Below are 19760 nucleotides of genomic sequence, written 5' to 3'. Positions count from 1 at the left end.
GGTCAGATATAATGCCACTACTATCAATTATTTGTCAAGAAAACACACTACAAGATGGCACTGGTTGATGGGAGAGACATGCCTCCTAACAATCTGTAGAATGAGACTTGGAATATATGCAGATTAAATAATTAGGCAGGCGATGGCATATGTAGCTCATCACAATATTGGTATCCTATTCCTGCAGGAAAAACACTTGCTCGCAAATTGCCCAAATAATCTTGTTCGTTCTTTGAGTGTCTACTGATTTTTTTCATCATATTTCACGTACTTCAGGGGTGATGTTATTTTAATTAAGAGAACCATACCTTCCAAGCAAGCTCACACCGACATCGATGAAGAATGCTTATACTTGCACTATTGCAAAGCATTCTGAGATAAATGCACACAACACTGATCAACTGTTATGCCCTTTATCAAGACTCCCTCGACTTCTTCAACCAAATAATGACCTTGATTCCCAAACAATTATCTGGGGAGGTGACCATAATTTAAATCTCAATCAGGACATCAATCACACTGGAGACATAATAAGGCAAGTGACACTACACAAATGACATTCTGGAAGATCGGACACCCAAAGGAAAGTGAATTTAAATTTCACTCCTCTCTCCTCATCATGCATTGATTTGTTGCTTGCTGGGCACTAAGGATATTATTGGATAGACTAACTCCTTCCTTTATTTACCCAGAACGCTATGGGATCATGCTCCGGTAGTTCTAAAATTAAATATTCTGGATGACTTGCAACCAGTCACTAAAGCACCTACAGTCAGCTCAACTCTTGGAACCAGGCTCAGGGAGGAAAGTATACAGCCTTAAGTTATGGAGTAGGAGAACACCCAGTAAACACATTTGCATCAATAACAAGGCCACAGTGGGCATACAATTATGTAGCACATACCATTTCAAGTAAAAAGGATGAATTAAACAACTCAAAAGACATATCAAAAAACGTTCCTAATTCTATACTGCATTATACGTATCTCACTTGACAGGTAAGGGACAGACATGCATACTTTTCTAGATAGAGCAGGTGGGCATGACTGGAGGAATGGGAAAAAACATGCAAACAAACAAAACCTCAAAAAAATTTAAAATGTAATTCAGCATTATAAATGGAAGTGCGCCGGGAGGAGGAGGTCTCCTAGATGAGACCTACGGGAGGTCTGTAGGGGAGCTAGCCCTAATTCTACTACAAGTATATGAAAGGGCCTATCAAAGGAATAAGCTTCCAGAATTGATGTGAGAACCTATTGTGATCACGCTATTTAAATTAAAACCGGACAAATCTCCTGAGCATTGTGAGTCCCATAGATCACTGTCACTCATCAACGTAGACTGTAAAATCCAACCGAAAATACTGGCCCATGGATTCTTTCCCCTTCTTCCTAGCCTCGTTAGATTGGACCAACAGAGGCTCACACCTAGAATATTGATGGAGGATACTTTACATAAACTTAGCACCCTCACACATCAAATAGACCCAGGCATAGTGGCGGCGGCTACCTTTTTGGGCTCCAAGGCTTTTGGCTCAAATCAGTGTCTCTTCTTGTTTTCGGTGCTAGAACGAATGCTGTCAGAGGTGTATGAAAGTGGCAGAGATGGAGTAGTCTCTGTCGTCGACATACTGAAGGTCCGCCAGACTCTAAATGAGGTGGGCGGACGTTCAGTTTGGCGGAGAAGGTACTCCATTGTCGTTGTGATGGTGTATCCTCTCTGCCAAACTCTAAACAGGGTCCTAAGATAGGTCTTACGGTCTAGAGTAAGCAAGGTATTGGTAATCATTTGTGAGCATTTTTATGGTAAATTTGATCAGATTTCCTGGAAGATGGGCGGGATGCACTAGTAAGTTGCTGATCCTTTCTTTTTGCTTTGTGATACTGGCTATTTAAAGTTAAGTGGTCAGAGAACATAATAAAAATGGTTCTTTCTGGTGTCTGGATAAGAACTACTGGTTTTGATTACCTGTTGTTTCTTAGTACCGTAGGTATGTGTGCAACTCTGACTTTTTCTAAGAAATGACTGGCCAAGGCTTTACAGAGAATTTGGAAGGGAATAATTTCATTTCAGCAGTCTGCTGGGTCTTTAATTTCAGAGATGATTCCGAAGATTTCTTTTGCGGGTAAAGATACAAAGGCAAAGAGAAGAGTAATAGTTGAGTTGAGGAACTTACAGAGGAGTGTTCCAGAAAACATTAAACACATTTTTCTCATACTACTGGAAAAAACAATAAAGCATGAGATAAAAGTCATTTTGAGGTGCAGAAAAACCGCAACATCCAGGGCACTACGGAGCTTTAAAAACCAAGAAGCTTGAGGAGTGAAGGGTAGAATGTAATAGACGGGACCAAAGTGTGAGAAAAATGAATATCTGCTAATTAATCAATGTGATTAAGAGTTAGGACCTGCTTTTACAATTTAGTACAAGGGATAAACATTTACTAAAATAAACTCTCTAGGGGCATATCAGGGGGAACACAATCTGTAACTCTTGAAAATCTAATAGAAAAAAGACAAGAACACATTTAAACTGCAATCGACTGTAAAGCGGAACATACCTGGTCAACGTCGGAATTACGTGGTAGAAAATAAATAATGTTGTTTGTTATTTTCTGGCACAGCTTGAAAATTTCAAATGTGAAAATGAGTCAAGGAAAGTTATCAGAAACAGTATATCAATCAGATCACATAGCCTTACGCAGCAAAATCAGCAATACAATTTAACACGGTCAACGAGGGTAAAACCTTTCATCGAGGAGCAATTTCCAGTACCCTACGTTTGAAAGTGTTTCCTGCATTTCTCTGCTTTCATGTTTCTCCTGCACTGCCAAGGATGTAGGAAGGTCATGCCAGTAAAAACAGCAGGCTGCGTTCAAGATGGCCTCCCAAAAGCAGCCGGAAGAATAAGAGGGACTATCCAGGTAAAGAGTCCGCAACCCAGGGACAGAATTCATATTAAAACTGTATTTAGCTTTGAAATGTAAAGAGAAATTCAGGAAATGTTCATCTGTTGCACATATGGGGGTTTACGTATGAAGTAATAATATCCATTGCGTTTCCATATGTCCAAAAATATTTAATCAAGCCAAATACAACATGAACCATTCCCACAACCACTCTCCTCCAACTGGCTGTCTCCAGCTCTACCCCAATATTTCATCCCCTCTCATTCTAAACATGACATCATCGATGTATAAGTGGAAGACTGAGAGGCAGGTGATCAACTCAGCATCAGATACATAGATAAATTATAACATAACAGATTATAACACCGTAGATTTCTAAAATATTTCAGAAAAGCAACTAAGTTCAATCAATCAATACTTCTATAGCACGGCTTATCACCCCCGTAGGGTCTCAAGGCGCTGTTGCAGGCGTGATGCTCAGTCGAATTGCCAGGTCTTTAGGTCCTTCCTGAACTGCTTCAGTGATGACGTTTGCCTGAGTTTGAGTGGTAGCGTGTTCCATGTCCGGGCTGCAAGGAACTAAGGGCCAGATGTAGGAAGGTCCGAATGAAATTGCGAGTCGGTGCGACTCGCAATTTCCGAATCGCAAATTCGGATGAAGAACGCTGTCTCCGACACCGTCTGCAAATCGCTATGGGGTCGCAAAGACCCACCTCATCAATATTAATGAGGTGGGTCGCATTTTGCGACCCCATGGCGAGTCCCTGCACTCACAGGGATGGTGGCCTGCTGAAGTCAGCAGACCTCCATGTCTGTGACTGCTTTTTCAATAAAGCAGTTTTTTTTTTTCATTAAAGGAAAACGAGTTGCAAAATGAAAAAAATTACGAAACCATTTGGTTTCATTATTTCGGTGTAGGCAGTGGTCCGTTGGACCACTGCCTGCTCTGAAAAAACCTTTATGCCCACATTCACAAGGGGAAGGGGTCCCATGGGGACCCCTTCCCTTTTGCGAATAAGTTACCACCAGTGTGACACTGGTGGTAACTGCGAGTTGCTTTGCGACCGCATTCGCGGTCACAAAGCAATTCTGCATTGCGATGCGAGTCGCAAATAGGAAGGGAACACCCCTTCCTATTTGCGAGTCGCATTCACAAATTGCGAGTCGGTACCGACTCGCAATTTGTGAATGAGCATCACGTTAGGCTGTTTGCCTGGCGTAAAGTGCGATTTTCGCAGTTTGCACCATGCAAACGGCTTCCTACATCTGGCCCTCAGTTCGAAAACATGCATTAATATACAAATTAGTTGCAGTGTCTCCAAATGTAGAACATGGAGGGAACGCTGCATTTATTTCTTAGGTTATATTCTCACCATTTTACTAAAGTTTCAGCATATACCTTTGGCTTACAGACATGATTGATTTACCATTTTGAGGACTAGATCTTCAGCCATTACTGACTCTCTGTAACTGCTAGAGTCCAACAGCTGTCCTCAGTTAATGGTTAGAAATCTCTCTTACAAATAATTGGTGTTCACACATCACCCACTGTCAGCCCAAATCACAAGCACAGCCATATGACTCCCAGTAATATGAGCATGTAACCACTGGTCTAAGCAAACATGTATTTGTGAACTATAGCTGACCAGATCCCTGCAATCTATAAATAGAACTGGAGTAATTGCGTCTTGATTTTCACCTCCATTATAAGCAACCATGGGTACTTGGATAACAAACATAACACAGCTTTACCACTGTTAAGGATGGGATTACTCACCTTAAACATTCCTTTCTTTAATAACTGTAAAATGGAAACTTTGCATTCTCATTCAACAGCATCACATTCAGGAAGTACAAATCAAACAAATTAACTGTCAGAGTGAATAAAAGTAATAGAAAAGTCTATGATCGCTTGAAAGCATTTCCTTGTCCCCTCCTTTTACTACTACTCATTTTGTTGTCAGACACTTTGGTCTGTAGCTCCAGCTGTAGATGAGTCCGACAGAAAAAGAATTGCTGGGTTTCCATTCACTACTACTTACACCATCCTCGACTTTAAAGTTAAGAACAGACTATTAGACGTCCCTCCTTGATATTATCATAACCCATGACGTCAGATTTAATTAGCAGTTTTTAACATTTCATCAATAATACTCCAGCAAAACTATTGTTCTATGTATAGTTAACTTCAAAACTCTTTATCTTTAACAGTCTTACCCCACCCATGAGCACACAATGCGGTCTGAGTTGGAGGCAGACTGCCAAAGTTAGCTATGTGTGCATTCACCTGGATATAGGTGGAGGCAATGGACAGCCAGGTAATAATCTCAATGACTTTTGAGACGAGGCATTCGTCACTCTATTTAATCTAAAACTTGAGTGATCAAAACTAGAAATAACTCCTAAAGAACTAGTTACTTACCTCCGGTAAAGCTTTTTCTGGCTGAAACTATACCAAACTTCTGATTTCTCACATTAGAGTAATCCCCACGCGCCTTGAACAGGATCTCTGTTAATCAGTAGGTGGCGTCAGATGGCTCAGTGTCAGTGTCATCTACATCTGAAGTGACGTGCACAGCACCACCCCAGCGTGCTGACATCAGCTTCTTTTACGACTATTTCTACTCCAAAAACGAAGAGCTAGGACTGGACGAGATGTAACCAGAGTTCAGATATCTAATAGGCTTTAGGGTGAAGAGATGAATTGCGGAGCTGGAGGACTAGTGAAGAATGTGCAGTTTAAGTCTCTACCAAAAAAAGCTTTACTGAAGGTACGTAACTTGTTCTTTTGATAGAGACTCCTCGCTATAGAATACATACCCAATCAATACATTCCCAGAGGTGGGTCTGCAACAAGGCTCAAACTGGAAAGTCCATGAGGACTGAACAGACAAAATGCTCATCTCAACAGCTATAAGTGTCCAAGCAGTACTGCTTCATGAAAATGTGGAGTGACACTCATGTGGCAGCTTAGCAGATGTCCAGGACGGGTACTCCGCATGCTAATGCACTAGTAGCAACCTTGGCCCTGGTAGAATGGGCATGCAAGCCTGCAGGATGCAGCTTTTTAGCTAGCATGTAGCAGACTGTGATCTAGAGAACAATAAATTGAGAGAAGGTTCATTTCTGTACTGCCTTGCCTTGAATTGTTTCGCTCCAGCGAATACAATGAAACACTATCATCCACCTGGTGGTCTTAAGTATGATTGATGTAAAAAGTGAGGGTTCTTTTGGGTTCCAAATGGTGGAGTTTCTCCTCTTTCTTAGAAGGATGAGGCAGAGCAAAGAGTGTCTGTAGCATGATGCTTTAGCTGAGGTGGAAGGCAGTCACCACTTTCAGAAGAAACGAGGCACAAGTACGAAGGACCAGTTTGTTCAGGTAGAAGCTGGTATAAGGAGGTACAACCTGGTAGGAATAGTCCTAAAGGGGGCCATACCTCTCTTCCTCATCCCCCTTCAGGTAAAAAGGGTCTGTCCAAGGGGTTGCAAGTCCAGGGGTGAACATGGCCTGACAACGTTGTTGTAGACTTCAAGTGGTGCTCGCGCTACCTTGGAGGCAAAGATTGGGATCAGCTCTTCAATTGCTGCTGGTGTCGGAGAACTAAGGCAGTGGACGGTGAGGACACCTATGTCAGTCTGGATCTTGGTAACCCGCCAATGGTAATCCATCAGAGGCGCCTCTTGTCCTTGTGGGACCCAAAGGCACACAAGAAGGGCCACAGATCAACAGATGGAGAACACGTCGTCATAGAACTCCTTGAGTTGAGCAGGGGTCACTCCAGCTCCGGAAAACTCAGGGACGCATGGATCGGACCCCACCACCGGCTCTGCAGGTGAAGTGCGAGAGTTAGAAGCACAGCATTTGTCAGGGGAAGCCAAAGAGACCTTCATCTTAGTGTTCTTGTTCTTCTTTGACTTACCTGACTTTGATGATCACAACCTGGAGTGGGATGATGATCATCCACGGGAATAGCTTTGAGATTGACCCTGCTACCTCATGGAACCTTATTCTGCTGTGCCACCAGGAGCTTCAAGGCCAGCTCGCAATTCACCTGTGGAATCATGGGCTTACAGTCAGAGCAGGCCACGGGGTCTAAGCCCAATCCCAGGCAAACCAAGTGTGGGTCAGAGACAGACAACTGTTTGTGACATTCCTCACATGGTTTAAATCTTGCGAGTTTGTTGGGAGACAAGTCCCTAGTACTCTGGGCACAAAGCTCAAATAATACTTGACAAAATAAAGTGGTAAACAAATGACCCAGGTAGCCTTCCAGATCCACACTGTTGGCGTGGAAAGAAAGGAAGTAATGTCTGCGCTGGGGTGCACTGCACACATCACTTGCAACGTGGATGATGTAATCGCGGAGCAGTTCAACACCACCTACTGGTGTACACAGGACCTGCAAGATTTTCTGGATCCAATCTGACGCCTTTGTAATATTCTAAGATGAAGAATGCACAGTTAAAAATCTCTATCAGAAGCAGGAAATGCAAGCTCCAAATGTATAAACTCTTATTTGACAACAGATAAGAAATGCAGACAAGAAGCACTGAAAGGATATCCATCAAGAGACATCATTGTTCCAATATCAAATGTTTCCACATTGGTGTAGTCTGGTCCTCCCCACGGAGGGCTGAGAAACACAACATCTGCCTTAATGTCGGATGCCAGCAGCATGAAATCCCCCAGGATAAATTCTATCTGCTGTGCAACACCATACACCTCAGCGTTGTTGCGAGCAAGATCGATCTTGACAGGATCGATATCTATTGCAATCACTAAAAATTAAGACAAAAGGAAAGTGGCATTAAAGGATCAGCTATAAAGAATGCCTCTTATACACTTCAGTCTTAGCAAACAGTCTAAATCAAGAGCCACAATCTCCTGTTTTGATGAAGAGAACACAAAGTAATATTTTGAGCAAGTTTTTAAATTACCATATCCTTCAAAATAGCAACTTAAAGCTAGAAAGATGAAAAGCGGGACCAGGCCCAAGAGGGGATCGGAGCACAGCAGTTAACATCGCAATACAGTAAAGAAAAAAAACAAACAAGTTGCTTACCTTCAGTAATACTTCATTTCTAACTACTCTTTCTAGCTGCAGATTCCTTTGTTTAGAATATTCCACAGACTGGTTCCTGAAATTTGAGGGGCACCCATGCATGCTGGTAGGTGGCATCATTGGGTTCCGTGTCTGCGTCATCCACACCAAAAAATACATCTATTTTGACTATGTAGGCGCTACCTCAGCATGCTCAAATCAATTTCTTTGTGCAACTTCCCATGCCGGAAACATGGAGCCACTAGAAAACGCTGACAAACTGGTGTGCATTTCTAAGCCCCTTAGAAGGGTGACCCTTACGCTATAATCAAGTCAAAGGAACTTTATTTCGGCTACAAGAGCCATAAAAGGGCATAGCAGCAATAAATACAAATAAATACACAAAGTAATAAATGTAACAATACATATAAAGATAAAATGGAATAAAAATAATATACACTGACACAGTGTGAAGGGACAGTCTTGTTGGAACTATTAAGCAGATAAAAACTTCCCTCTAACGATCCAGCTAGCTCCGAGGAACTTGGCAACAGCTATCACTAGCGTTGGTCTAGTGTCTGATTTGATGAGTCGCAGGGCTATTTCAGAGCTGCGGACTCCCAGCAGACTGCATGCTGGGGCAGGCAAATAGGACGTGAGGCAGGTTCTCAATGGGTGCTTTACAGGCTGGACAAGCGGCTGATTCTTTGTGTGACTAGCGGCTGGTGAAAAGTCTTAGTGGTAGCGTTCCAATGCGGAACTGAAAGTACAGTTTTCTTTCCCTTGGGACCGTGATTATGTCCCAAAAAGCTTCATACTTGCATGTCTCTTTTAAGTTAACAAAGTCACAAGATAATGTAGTGTGAAGTGCGGCCCCTAGATCTTCGTGATCTGCCGTTTGCCAATATAGTTTCTTTAGTTCGCTTTTCGAGGGAAAGACGGAGGTGGATTGGTGAATTCCAGAGTTCACTGAGCCAGAGTGAGTAAAGTGACCCCTTGATGTATCGTAGCCAGGGGATGCTGTGAAGGTGATCAGCTTTTAAAATAACCTGCAGGGCTTCAGTAAAGGTTTCAAGCTCTGGGGTAGTCCAGAGACGCCGCCAGTACAGGAGAGGGCGTAGGCAGGCTTTATGACCGATGCGTTTTATTCCAAGATCCTTAAAAAGGGGGAACAGTGGAGTGCTTGGCGGGAGGGACACAAGGGTTCTTAGGAAGTTGTTTTCAGCAATGGTTATGTCTTGGATTTTAGCGTAACCCCATAGTTCAGCCCCGTAAAGTGCTGAGGCCACAGCCTGGGCTTCGTATATCTGTATTGCTGGACAAATTGGTTTTGTATACGAGAGGTGAAAGTTTTTTAATAGTACCCCTGTTGTTTGCTTTAGTTTTAAGGCTTGTTTTCCTATGTGTGATTTCCAAGACATGCTGTCAGTTAATGCTATACCCAAGTAGCTGAAAATGCCCACCTTCTCAAGTGTGGTGCCCTCTAGTGTAATCTTCCCTCTAAACGATCTATGGGGATTTGTTTTGTTTTAGAGGCACTGATTTCAAGTCCCCGCGTTGAACAGAATTTCTCAAAGCACGTGAGGAGTTTCCTTAGTCCACTAGGGGTCTTAGATATCAGGAGAGTATCATCTGCAAAGAGCATGACAGGGATTTTTTGTGTGGCAAGTGATGGTGCGTCAGCCTCCACTCTAAGCAGGAAGGGGACGATTTCATTGATATACAGAGAGAAGAGGGTTGGGGCAAGGACACACCCTTGCCGCACACCCCTTGATACATGGACTCTATCAGTTAGTTGCACCTTATTGTCCCACCTGACTTGTGCGTAGTTGTCCTCGTGGAGCCCTATCAATAGTGCTAGGATGTGCTCCGGGATTCCCATTCGGGAAAGAGCGTCCCATAGTTTGTTGCGAGGTACTAGGTCAAAAGCAGACTTTAGACCCACAATAGCTACATAAAGGCTCCCTTTACCAATGAGCACTGTTTTCCAGTATAAAAATAGGAACCTGAGGGCTTGGTCAGTAGTAGATATTTTTTTCCGGAAACCGGCTTGGAGGGGACTAAGGATATCATGTTCTGTCATCCAGTCTTCGATCTTTCCCAAGAGGCAGTGGCAGAAGCCTTTTTGCACACAGTCAATTAGACTAATTGGTCTGTAGTTGCAGGGGAGTGATCTATCGCCCTTTTTAAAGATCAGGACAACAATAGCCCCTTTCCAGGACTCAGGGATAGGAGCCCCAGATGCTATTGCGTTCGCTATGATGGTGAGGTATCTTGACCAGGATGCAATGTCGGTTGAGAACAGGTCTGCTGGAACACCATCCGAGCCGGGGGCCCTGCCGCGTTTTATGGTGCCTAAGGAATATGTTATGTCACTTTGAGAGAACAGCTGGGGCACTTCAGTGGTGGGTGCTAAAGAAGTGTTTAGGCAGGGGTCCATGTGAACAGGAGTGGGGATATCATGGTCATGGGAGTACAGCCTGCTAAAATGGTCTACCCAGTCTTTCGGGGTGACGTTGGTTGTAATGTTCAGTCCACTGCTTTCTGGGCCTCGCGCTGCCAGGGACCAGAACTGACTACAGTTCCTCTCGCGCACAGCGTCTCTAATTGCTGTCCACCACTTATCATCTTGGTCACGCTTGGCTTTGCGTATGGCTGACTTGTAGGACTTTCTCGCTAGGGGGATGGCGGTGGCATCCTTGGATTTGATAGCTTTGATTAAGTGCTTATTTAAGGACCGGCACATTTTATTGAACCAGCCGTGCCCACCTTTGAGTCTCTTGCCATCATGGGCTGTGGATACCGAGAAGTGGGCTGCGATATCCTTGAAGCATGAGGTGTGAATTAATCTTATTTCCTTATAGGTGATTGCTGGACTCACCTCTAGGTTTATTAATGTAGTCTTTAGGGTTTTTAGCTGCGTTGATGAGTGCGGGCCGAGCCGCAACCTTGTCCCACTTTAGGTGTTGTTTGTCGTTAACCAGGCTAATACCCTCTGGTGCTGCTACTGAGGAGTTAATAGTGGGCGAGTGGTTGCCCAAAGCTAACGTGTGGACAGAGAGAGGATTATGATCACTTTCAGTTCTTTCAACGATCGTCATGTCGATGAGTACGGGGCATAATCTTATGTCGAATAGACAGTAGTCGATTCTGCTGGTGTGGTTGGTTTTGTTGAATGTGTGATGGCCTTTGGCGTCTGATTTAGTTCTGCCATTAAATGCCCTGAGCCCAAATTCCATGGTCAGTGACTTAACTTGGACAGCGACCTGCGTCCATCTCTTGATGGGTGGAATGGACAGGGCGGGGATAGACCAAACTCGATCCTCCTCGTCTGTGGATCTGAGATCATCCCAGTCTAGAAGTTCGAATGTGACATTAAGATCACCTGCCAGCATGGTTTTATGATGGCGGGGGCAGTTTTGCAGGAGGGCTGCCAGGACACAAAGGTTTTTGGAGACTTGACCCCCACTGACCCCTCGAGTGTAGATATTGAAGATGTTCACAACAGTATCAGGCCCGAATGATAGACGAAGACCTAACAGGTCGGGAGAATCGGTGGGTAGCTGTAATATACAACAGTTAAGTGATGTTCTGATCCAGATGGTCAAGCCCCCAGAAGGCCTGCCTCTAGTACTGGGCACGGCATGGATGTGGAAGTTTGAGTAGCCTGTTCGAAAAAGTGGATCAGTTGACCACGTCTCTTGGAGAAGACATATATCATGTTCTTCAATAAAAGAGGTAAAAGATGGAAGAGGGAGAATAGATTTTAAACCTGCCACATTCCATGAGACAAGTCGTACCCCAGTGAGTGGAGGAGCTATCCTGTCTAATTGCCTGGTATTTACATAATTAGCTGCCAGAGGTTGGTTTGGCAGGTGAGGTTAAGTAGGAAGAAGTGGATCAATAAAAATGTTGGTCAGTGAGACCTGGGGTGAGTGATGCTGTTCCTCTAATGGAGCTGACCTGGCCCTGGTAAGGGAAGTGCTTGCAGGCTTAGCTATCGGTTCTTGATTTGATGGGCAATATTCCTGCAAGATGAGAGATGCAGTATTGTCATATTTTCACAGCCAGCCGTCAGAGGTCTGGGGGAATATGTCATGAGAGGGAGAATGAGTACTTGCACTGGCAGTGTTAGGGATTGCAGCAGGCCTGAAGGTGATTGATATATGTTGGTTGTGTGGTTTTTCAGCATAGATTTTAGATGAAGCTTTAAATCAATCGTTCTCACCAAGGGTAGATACATGTTTTGCTGGGCAGTAGCTCGGGCAATCCCCGTAGTGCACGGGTGGCCTAGGGTATTTGAACTGAATGCACGAGTGTGCTGGTGGGCTTGTTCTTGCATGTAGGGCCACCAAATTGTCCACCATGGTCCCATCCTTGAGTGTAAGTTTTAAAATGTCAAAATGTGTTCCTGGGTCGGGCCATCTTGCTACATTAATTATGTCCTCGCGCATTACAGAGCGACAGCCTCTTACATGGCGAATCCAGTGAATTGCCTTGTTTTTAATAGAGTCTGCCCCTTCCTTTTGTGTCGATGTATTTAACTTGGGAACGTTGACCATTAGAACTACAATTCCTGGTTGAGACCAATCAGTGGCAGGCTGAACAGAGTATTTTGGGGCAGTATTGCTCATGAGTTTGGGGATTTTGTGATGGTCGTCTAGTGTCTTTCCTGTGCCTGAGCTGTTATGCAAAGGAGGCTGGTGGAAGTTCTGGATCTTAACACCGGCTGGGAGGAGGCCATCAGAACTGGGTGCTGGAAAAATTGGCAAATTGGTTGCGGTGCCGGGTAGCGTTGGGCTTTGGGTAAAGTTCATGGTGGCCATGTCATCTGAAAGAGTTAACTGTTTTACTGTTGCAATGAAGGAGTTAAACATGAGCTTAAGTTCTAATACTTCCTTTTTTAATTCTTGTATGCATTGAATGTGCTGTGGGTTTATGTGAGTTGAGTGTGTGTTTGCGGCTGCTAGCCCGTCCACCCTGGTACCTGGGTCAATGTCATCATGTGATTCTGGGGCATTAATTAACGGGTTAAAGCGGTTGCTGCACTGGATGAGATCATTAGGGCCCAGTGGTAGCTCGTTCACTAGAGATGGAGCAGTGTGGGTGATAACATTCCTGCCCTCTCCCTGCCCTGTAGTGGCTGTGTCCTGTTGCCTACATTTCACAAAAATCTCAGCAATTTTCTTTGGGCCAGCCCTCCTTTTGGTTGGGGAGTGCTCCCCCCCAGTGCCGTTGAGATTATTTCCGTGAGTAGTTAAAATTCCCTCGCATTCACCCAAAAGAGAGTTAATTCTGTCCATAACACAGTTACTAGCTACATGCTTGTGCCTTTTCCGCTTAGCTTTTAGCACTGCCCCTGCCCCAGCCTCTATTGCTTTCCTTTTACCCATCTGGCACTGTTATTGGTGATAAAATGTTCTATAGAGTATCAATTCAATGATGCAACCTACGGGATGATACAGTATTGGCAATAGCGCACAGAGCTAAGATCAATGATGCCTACTTGAATGGTCAATGTTAGGGGGCTGGCCCAGCCTCTTCCGGGCTCTGACGGGCGTAGATGGGCCCGCCCTTGGCCCGGGCTTTGCCCGGCCGCGGCCCGCGCGGCGAGGTGCCCCCACGCGCTTTATAGCGCTCGTTGGTGTCAAGTGGGTGCAGGTACAGGTGAAAATGGCCGCCTCCTGGGCCTCAAAGCAGCTTGGGATATGTAGTCCCTCTAAAGTCTTTAGCGCGTCCCGCGTAGGGAGGTGCCCCCAAGCGCTCTATAGCGCTCGTTGGTGTCAAGTGGGTGCGGGTGAAAATGGCCGCCTACTGGGGCCTCAAAGCAGCTTGGGATATGAAGTCCCTCTCAAGTCTTTAGCACGTCCCGTGCAGTGAGGTGCCCCCACACGCTTTATTGCACTCGTTGGTTTCAAGTGGGTGCAGGTGCAGGTGAAAATGGCCGCCTCCTGGGGCCTCAAAGCAGCTTGGGATATGTAGTCCCTCTCTAGTCTTTAGCGCTATAATCAGTTAGCATAGCAGGGAGGTAGGTGGGTCGGGAGGAATCAGCGGCTAGATAGAGTTTGTACCAAATAACTTGTAACCGAAGGTAAGTAAGTTGCTCATCTGATAGAGACTTCTAGCTGCAGATTCCTTACCTTAGAAAAGATACCCATGCAATACCTCCCCTTCGATGGGTCTGCAAAACATTTAAGACCAAAAAGTCCTGATGGACTGAATGAGCAAAGTGCCCTTCACAAAGGACCTAACTATCCAGGCAATAGTGCTTGGTAAACGTGTGCAGAGATGCCGAAGCTGTTGCCTGACAGATGTCCAGGACAGGAATTTCACAATCTAACGCTGTGGTCTCAGCTTTGGCTCTGGTGGAATGAGCACATAAGCCCTTGGGGGTTGCTTCTTGGCCATTGTGTAGCAGAACTTTATGCAGAGTACTATCCATCTTGATATGGTCTACTTCTGCAGGGCCTTCCCTTTCTTGGCTCCTATATACCCTACAAAGAGTTGATTGTCCACCCGGAACTCTTTGGTATGATTAAGGTAGAAAGAAAATATTATTTTTGAGTCCAGGTGATGGAGTCTCTCTTCCTTTTTAGATGGGCAAGATGGAGCAAATAAGGGAGGCAAGGTGGTATTTGTGGCTACATGAAAAGGTATCACTACATTTGGAAGACAGGAGGCACATGCTTGAAGAACCAGCTTGTCTGGGTAGAAGGTAGTATGAGGAGGGTGCACAGAGAGTGCCTGCAGTTCGCTGACCCTCCTGGCCGATATAAGGGGCACTAGGAAAGGTGTCTTGATAGTTAGCAAATGGGATGGAAAGTTGTGCAGCATCTTGAAGCGTGTGCACATCAAGAAGGTCAAGACCAGGTTTCAATTCCACTGGGGCATGATGAATGTCCTTAGAAGAAACATATGTTGGAGTCCTTTAAGCAACCTAGTCACAACAGGTGACCTGAACAAAGAAGGTTGGTCTGGTAACCACAAAAATGCTGAAATGGCTGATAGGTCGCCCTTAACTGTGCCCAGAGCAGAACCCTGCTGTGTCAGACATAGAACAAATAACAAGACTTTAGAGAGAGGTGCAGAGACAAGGTAGATGTTCTTGGATGCACACCATGCCACAAATCTGCCAGAACGGTAGGTGTATACCGCATACAAATCCAAGAGAAAATGACTGCGAAAGTTCATGAAATAGTTAAACAGCTATTTTGATCAGATCTACTTCCATGAACATTTATAACTTTCTAGCTTTGCACGGACGGTTTCCACCCTCAGTCAGAATGTGTGGCCTTACTTTTTCGTAATCTAAATGATTTTACTTTTAATTAGCGGACAGTCTTCCTTGCTGTTTTTCAAAGGTTTTGCTAGGATTTTGTGGAAATGTATTTGTAAATCAGTTTGTACCTAGAATGTAACTGTTTCTGTGTGCTCTTGAGCACCTTATTTACCATGAGAGTCAACTGCACAGAAATTTGAAGGAACGCTAAAAACAGATCAATTATTTTAAGAGCATTATCTGATACAGACTTCTAGTTGCAGATTCCTTACCTTAGAATTTCCACCAGGCGTCAGACTGGATCCGGAGATTTTTCTTCGAGCAATACCCTTGCGCCTTGGTAGGTGGTGTCTCTCAACTCCGTGGGCGTCGTAGTTGCCGTAATCACGTCGGGAGTAGTACATAGACGCCGCATTCACGCAGTGACGTCATTTCTTTTCTTTCAGCGCCACGCGTTGATCCGGAGAGAGCTACCCTGGTCTCTTTTTGACCGACTTCAACTGTTTTGTTGAGTTTTCGAGTGAGATATTTGGTGTGTCCAGGATGTCCCCAAAGACAGGTTTCAAGCCGTGCGAGGTCTGTCACTGCATGATGTCAGTGACCGATCTGCATCGTGTTTGTTTGTGGTCTCTCGAGCGCAACCATGACCCAAAGTTGTGCTTCGAGAGCCGGGCCATGCACCCCGGTCCCTCAAGCTCATGGCGGCCCGTCACTGGACTTTGCGTAAGTCATGGTCTTGATCGAGAGGAAGCTCTTGAGAACGTTCGCAGAGCCATCACCACTCGTCGTCTTTGAAATCTTCGGGTGCAGGTAAGAAAAAGAAGTCGAAGAGGTTCCATCGCTCTGCAACTTCGCCGCGTCGCTCGGCTGACGCAACGCAGGAGGAGCGTCGACGCTCAAGACCTCTGTCCTCGGAGCCTGTGTCTGCTCCACGCTTCCCCGAGCTTCCCGGAGCCGGATCCACCCCGCCCAACTTAAAGAATTCTATGAGGCCATGCGCCTCATCTTTGGGTGGAACGACCCCAGTAAAGCTCCTTCGGGCCCAAGGGGTTCGGTTGAGGGGCATTCGGGTTCTGCAGCGGCGGCATTGGCTCTGGTCACCGAGGTCCCCTCCTGATCCGCTCACGGATCCGCAGTGGGGCCGGTCACACCATTGAGACCTTCCCCGACTCGGAGCGGCGTCGGCCGACGCGGCCTTTGTCTTCCATGGGGCCTATACGCCCCACGTCAGATTCGGACCCTTTTTCCTATGGGTACGAATTCGGGGAAGGATTGGAGGGGTCCCTGGACTCTTATTAATACCAGGATGACCCATCTTTCGACTGGGCTTGGGAACTGTGCGACGCCAGAGTTCTGGATACTTCTCCAGATGCTGGCATGCTGTCTCCTCCTACCGTGGGTACGGCCGAGGGAGCAACTTATGGTATGGTGGTCAGTAGGGCAGCTAAGGTCCTTGGCCTTGAGCTTCCTACTGTAGAGGTCAGGTCCAATCTCCTGATGGAGGTGCTTCAGCCAGGAGCTTCCACATCCGAAGAAAGCCCTCACCGATGTCCTTTTGGGTACTTAGTCCTATTCACAAGGGCTCCTGTGTTGGGTTTGGACCATCGCACGCCGCCATCGGCCCACTCCGAACGACCCTAAATTCCTGTCCCAACACCTCATGCCTGAGAGTCTTTTCATCCAGGCTTCCTTTTCTCCTGGCGCTTTCCTTCCTCACCCCTGGATAGGAAATCAAAAAGGCTGGAACAATTTGGGAAGAAGTTGTTTTCTTCCTCCAGTCTCGCGCTCCGGCCTGTGAACACCGCATGACTTCTGGGCTGCTATACCCACTTTTTGTGGGATATGGTTGCGCGAGTCCTGCCGCAGATACCGGAGGAGGCCCATGATATCGTCTCCCAAGCTGTGAACGATGGGAGAGATGCGGCGAAGTTCACAATCCATTGTGGGCTCGACACGACTGACTCTCTGGGCAGATCGATTGCTACGACGGTGGCCTTGAGATGCCACACCTGGTTACGTACTTCTGGTTTTTCTGGGGATGTCCAACAGTCCCTCATGGACATGCCCTTTGATGGCTCCCGTCTCTCTGGAGACAAAGCAGACTCAGCCTTGGAGAGATTTAAGGATTCCCAGGCTACGGCTTGGTCCCTTGGTCTTTCCCCTGCCCCTCGCCCCCCAGCAGTCCGCTTTTCATCCTTTCCATGGCCACGGACGGGGCTCCCTGTCGCGTCCTCTGCCCAGCCATTGTAACACCCATGCTGTCCAGCCTCCACGTGGCTGGGGACGCGGATTCCCACATGGGCGTGAAACAGGGAACCAGAGGTCGGCCCAGTCCACCTCTGCCCCCGCTGCAGCCTCGAAACCTTCCTAGTCCGTCCCCTCACTCCTATCCAGTTGGCGGCAGAATTCGCCATCACCTGCCCCACTGGGAATCCATCACTATGGACAGGTGGGTTTTGCAGATCGTTCGAAAAGGACACTCCCTCCCTTTCGAATCTGCTCCACCAGCCATGCCTCCATCCTTCAGTCACCTTCCAGAGGATCATTTGGCACTTATCCGCCAGGAAGTCGCAGCTCTCTTGGCCCAGAGAGCTATAGAGAAGGTCCCTGTGCCCGAAGTAGGTCGTGGTTGTTGTGCCCGCTAATTACTTGTGCCAAAAAAGGACAAGGGCTTACGTCCTATCCTAGACCTTCGGGACCTAAACTACTTCCTCAAAAAGGAGAAATTCAAAATGCTTACCCTGGCTCAGGTTCTATCTGCCTTGGACCCAGGAGACTGGATGGTAGCGTTGGACTTGCAGGACGCTTATTTCCACATCCCCATCCTGCCTGCCCACAGACGTTACCTACGATTCGTGGTAGGTCACGAGCACTTTCAGTTTACCGTGCTCCCCTTCGGCCTTACCAGCGCCCCTCAGGTGTTCACAAAAGTGATGGAGGTGGTTGCAGCTCATCTGCGCAGGCTAGGGGTATCTTCCCCTACTTTGATGACTGGTTGTTGAAGGTGGACTCGCCCCAGAAAGTCGCCTCCCACATTCAGACTACGGCAAACCTCCTGCTAACGCTGGGGTTCACTATAAACGTGCCAAAGTCACACCTGACTCCCTCTCTGACGCTCCCCTTCATGTGAGCTGTTCTGGACACAGAGCAGTTTCGGGCTTATCCTCCCGAAAAGCTAGTCCAAGATATTCAGGCTATGATTCCGATCTTTCAGCCTCTGTCTTGGGTTTCGGTGAGACTGACTCTGATGCTGCTGGGCCTCACGGCCTCCTGCATCCTGCTAGTGACACATGCCAGATGGCATATGCGGGCTCTGCAGTGGGACCTGAAGTTCCAGTAGGCGTAGCATCTGGGAAATCTCTCCGACATGGTCCAGATCTCGTAGGGGACTGCGAAAGACCTGCAGTGGTGGCTTTCGAATCCAAATTGGGTCAACGGCAGATCCCTCTCCCTTTCCCAACCAGATCTTTCTTTAGTGACAGATACATCACTTCTGGGTTGGTGCGGCCACATGGGAGAGGCAGAGATCAGAGGACTCTGGTCTCCAGCAGAGTCTGGGCTCCAAATTAATCTTCTAGAGCTCTGGGCGATCAGGCTTGCGTTGAAAGCATTTCTTCCCTCTCTCAAAGGGAAAGTACTGCGGTTGTTCACGGACAATACTACCGCCATGTGGTACTGCAACAAACAGGGAGGAGTAAGGTCCTGGACCCTTTGTCGGGAAGCACTACGCCTCTGGACATGGCTGGAACATCAGGGCATTACCCTGGTGATTCAACATCTAGCAGGTTCTCTCAACGCCAGAGCGGATGAACTCAGCCGTCGATGCACAGCCGATCATGAATGGCGTCTCCATCCGGAGGTGGTGCAAGGTCTCTTTCAGCAGTGGGGTGAGCCTTGGTTAGATCTGTTCGCCTCTGCAGAGAACGTGCAATGTCAGCTGTTTTGCGTGTTAGAGTTTCCAAGGTTTCACTTGCTCAGAGATGCTTTTCGTCGAGTGGAACTCTGGCCTCCTTTCCGCCTATACCAATTCTGCCCAGAGTTCTCAAGAAGATCAGGAACAACTGGGCCCAAATCATCTTGGTGGCTCCGGACTGGGCACAGAGAGTCTGGTATCCAGAGCTATTGAGCATGTCCATCAATCCTCCGCTCAGACTGCCTCTTCGGGCGGATCTTCTTTAGCGGCAGCAGGGGACACTTCTTCACCCGAACCTGTCCAACCTCCGCCTTCATGCATGGAGATTGAGCGGCGACAGTTGGCGACTTTTGATCTTTCACCCGAAGTCTACGATGTTATCTTGGCAGCCAGGCGTCCCTCCACCAAAACTGTATACGTTTGTCGTCTGAATAAGTTTGTGGCCTGGTGCACCAACAAATCTGTTGGTCCCCTTTCTTCCCCTCTATCCGATGTTCTTTTGTTCATTCTTTTTTTGGCCCAGCAGGGCTCTGCTTTTGGCACCCTTAGAGGGTATTTATCTGCCATTTTGGCCTTCCTTAGGTTACGTGATCAGCCCTCACTTTTTAAATCTCCTAT

The 19760-nt window shown here is 46.7% G+C and overlaps 1 protein-coding gene across 2 annotated transcripts in view; it reads right to left on the bottom strand.

Moving 5' to 3' along the window:
- Nucleotides 1-19760, bottom strand: part of TGS1 (trimethylguanosine synthase 1) — a 279522-nt gene that overhangs the window by 73215 nt on the left and 186547 nt on the right. Inside the window, exons 11-12 of one of the 2 annotated variants that reach the window (XM_069220193.1) lie at nt 7471-7687; nt 2561-2639 (exon numbers count right to left, since the gene is read on the bottom strand). The exons of the other annotated variant lie outside the window; for it this stretch is intronic. Coding sequence (XP_069076294.1) covers nt 2561-2639; nt 7471-7687 — 296 coding nt within the window. The remainder of the gene's footprint in view (nt 1-2560; nt 2640-7470; nt 7688-19760) is intronic. 2 annotated transcript variants of the gene reach the window in all.

This window comes from Pleurodeles waltl, chromosome 2_2 (assembly GCF_031143425.1).
Source record: "Pleurodeles waltl isolate 20211129_DDA chromosome 2_2, aPleWal1.hap1.20221129, whole genome shotgun sequence".
Classification (NCBI taxonomy): domain Eukaryota; kingdom Metazoa; phylum Chordata; class Amphibia; order Caudata; family Salamandridae; genus Pleurodeles; species Pleurodeles waltl.
The sequence above is the reverse complement of the archived record's forward strand: the minus strand, read 5'-3'. Positions and strand labels throughout refer to the sequence as shown.